The sequence below is a fragment of the Quercus suber genome, unplaced genomic scaffold (genome assembly GCF_002906115.3).
Source record: "Quercus suber isolate HL8 unplaced genomic scaffold, Cork oak 2.0 scaffold_392, whole genome shotgun sequence".
NCBI lineage: Eukaryota > Viridiplantae > Streptophyta > Magnoliopsida > Fagales > Fagaceae > Quercus > Quercus suber.
In genome coordinates, this window is record NW_027069844.1 from 452,333 (window position 1) to 453,489 (window position 1,157).

General features: G+C 35.8%; 1 protein-coding gene across 1 annotated transcript in view; it reads right to left on the minus strand.

The window, feature by feature from the left end:
* The window catches only part of LOC112012927 (pleiotropic drug resistance protein 1-like), a 5,449-nt gene extending 5,169 nt beyond the window's left edge, over positions 1 to 280 (minus strand). Inside the window, exon 1 of the mRNA XM_065761024.1 lies at positions 122 to 280. Coding sequence (XP_065617096.1) covers positions 122 to 280 — 159 coding nt within the window. The remainder of the gene's footprint in view (positions 1 to 121) is intronic.
* Positions 281 to 1,157: the final 877 nt, after the last annotated feature.

Below are 1,157 nucleotides of genomic sequence, written 5' to 3' on the forward strand. Positions count from 1 at the left end.
TTATTAAGATTTTTATTTTTTTTTTTTTTTTTTTTTTTTTTTTTTTTTTTTTCAGAATAATTCATTGGCCTCCTTTCACTGGCCTGGCTTTCCAATGTAGCCAGTCAACCTTGTGTCAAACGGTTGTATGAAGTTTCTGTAGCGCAGCCCATTTAAGAACTTCGTCGTCATCATCTTCTCGCGAAGATTTCATGAAAAATTCCGAGCTAATGTCCCTACATATTGACGAGCTGCTCAATTGAACAGTACTACCGACTTTGTACTTATCAGCACTCTCCATGTCACAAAATATTAGTGCCTCAACATTAGCTAAAACCCACCAAAACCCAGCAATGTTTTTTGGAAATTTACGTGAAGTAAGGCCAAGGTTTTTATGTGGAAACTGGAAACTGGAAATATATAGAAACAGGTTATGTATTCATTTTCTTCTTTTTACATTTTCAGCATTTATTTTTAATTTTTTGTGAGACCTACAACTAAAAAACTGGTTCAGTTTGAAGATTTGTACTCAGTTTTCATTTGCACCGTCCTAAAATTTGGATTTGAATAGCAAAAAAAAAAAAACTGAAAACACATCGTTTTCATTTTTTTAGTGAAAACACCAATAAGCCACCACATGTTAAAGTCCCCTCAAGTTGGACCACTTGCTGCATTAAAGCAACTCGTGCCAACGGCTCTTTCTGGCGCAAAGACTTCATTGAAGAGCCCAAAAAAAAAATGCTCTCATATTTTTCATAGTTTCTCTCCATCCTGGTCTCTCATCAGCTGAGTCTCGCCTCTCACGTAACAACCAAACAAGGTCAATCTGTCTGCCTCAGATTTCTTTCCCTCTCTCTCTCTCTCTGTATTTTTGGCCAGGTCCCTCTGATTTTCCTATTTGTCTATTTTGTGTTAATGATCGAGTTCTTTTTCTTAATGGGTTGTTTAGGTGATCTATTCCTGGGTTTTATCTTTGTGTGGTTGATTTCATCTGCTCAATCTGTCTCTATCTAGTACAAGTATTTCTAATTTAGACAGTAACAGGGTTCCTCAAAATGGAGGACAGTAATGTCCAATGCTTCCACCTAGAACAGGGTTCGTCAAAAACAATATTAATTTGTTTTTCACCAAATTTCCAAGTTGGTCTCAACTATATCATTTGGATAAATTTTGTTTCA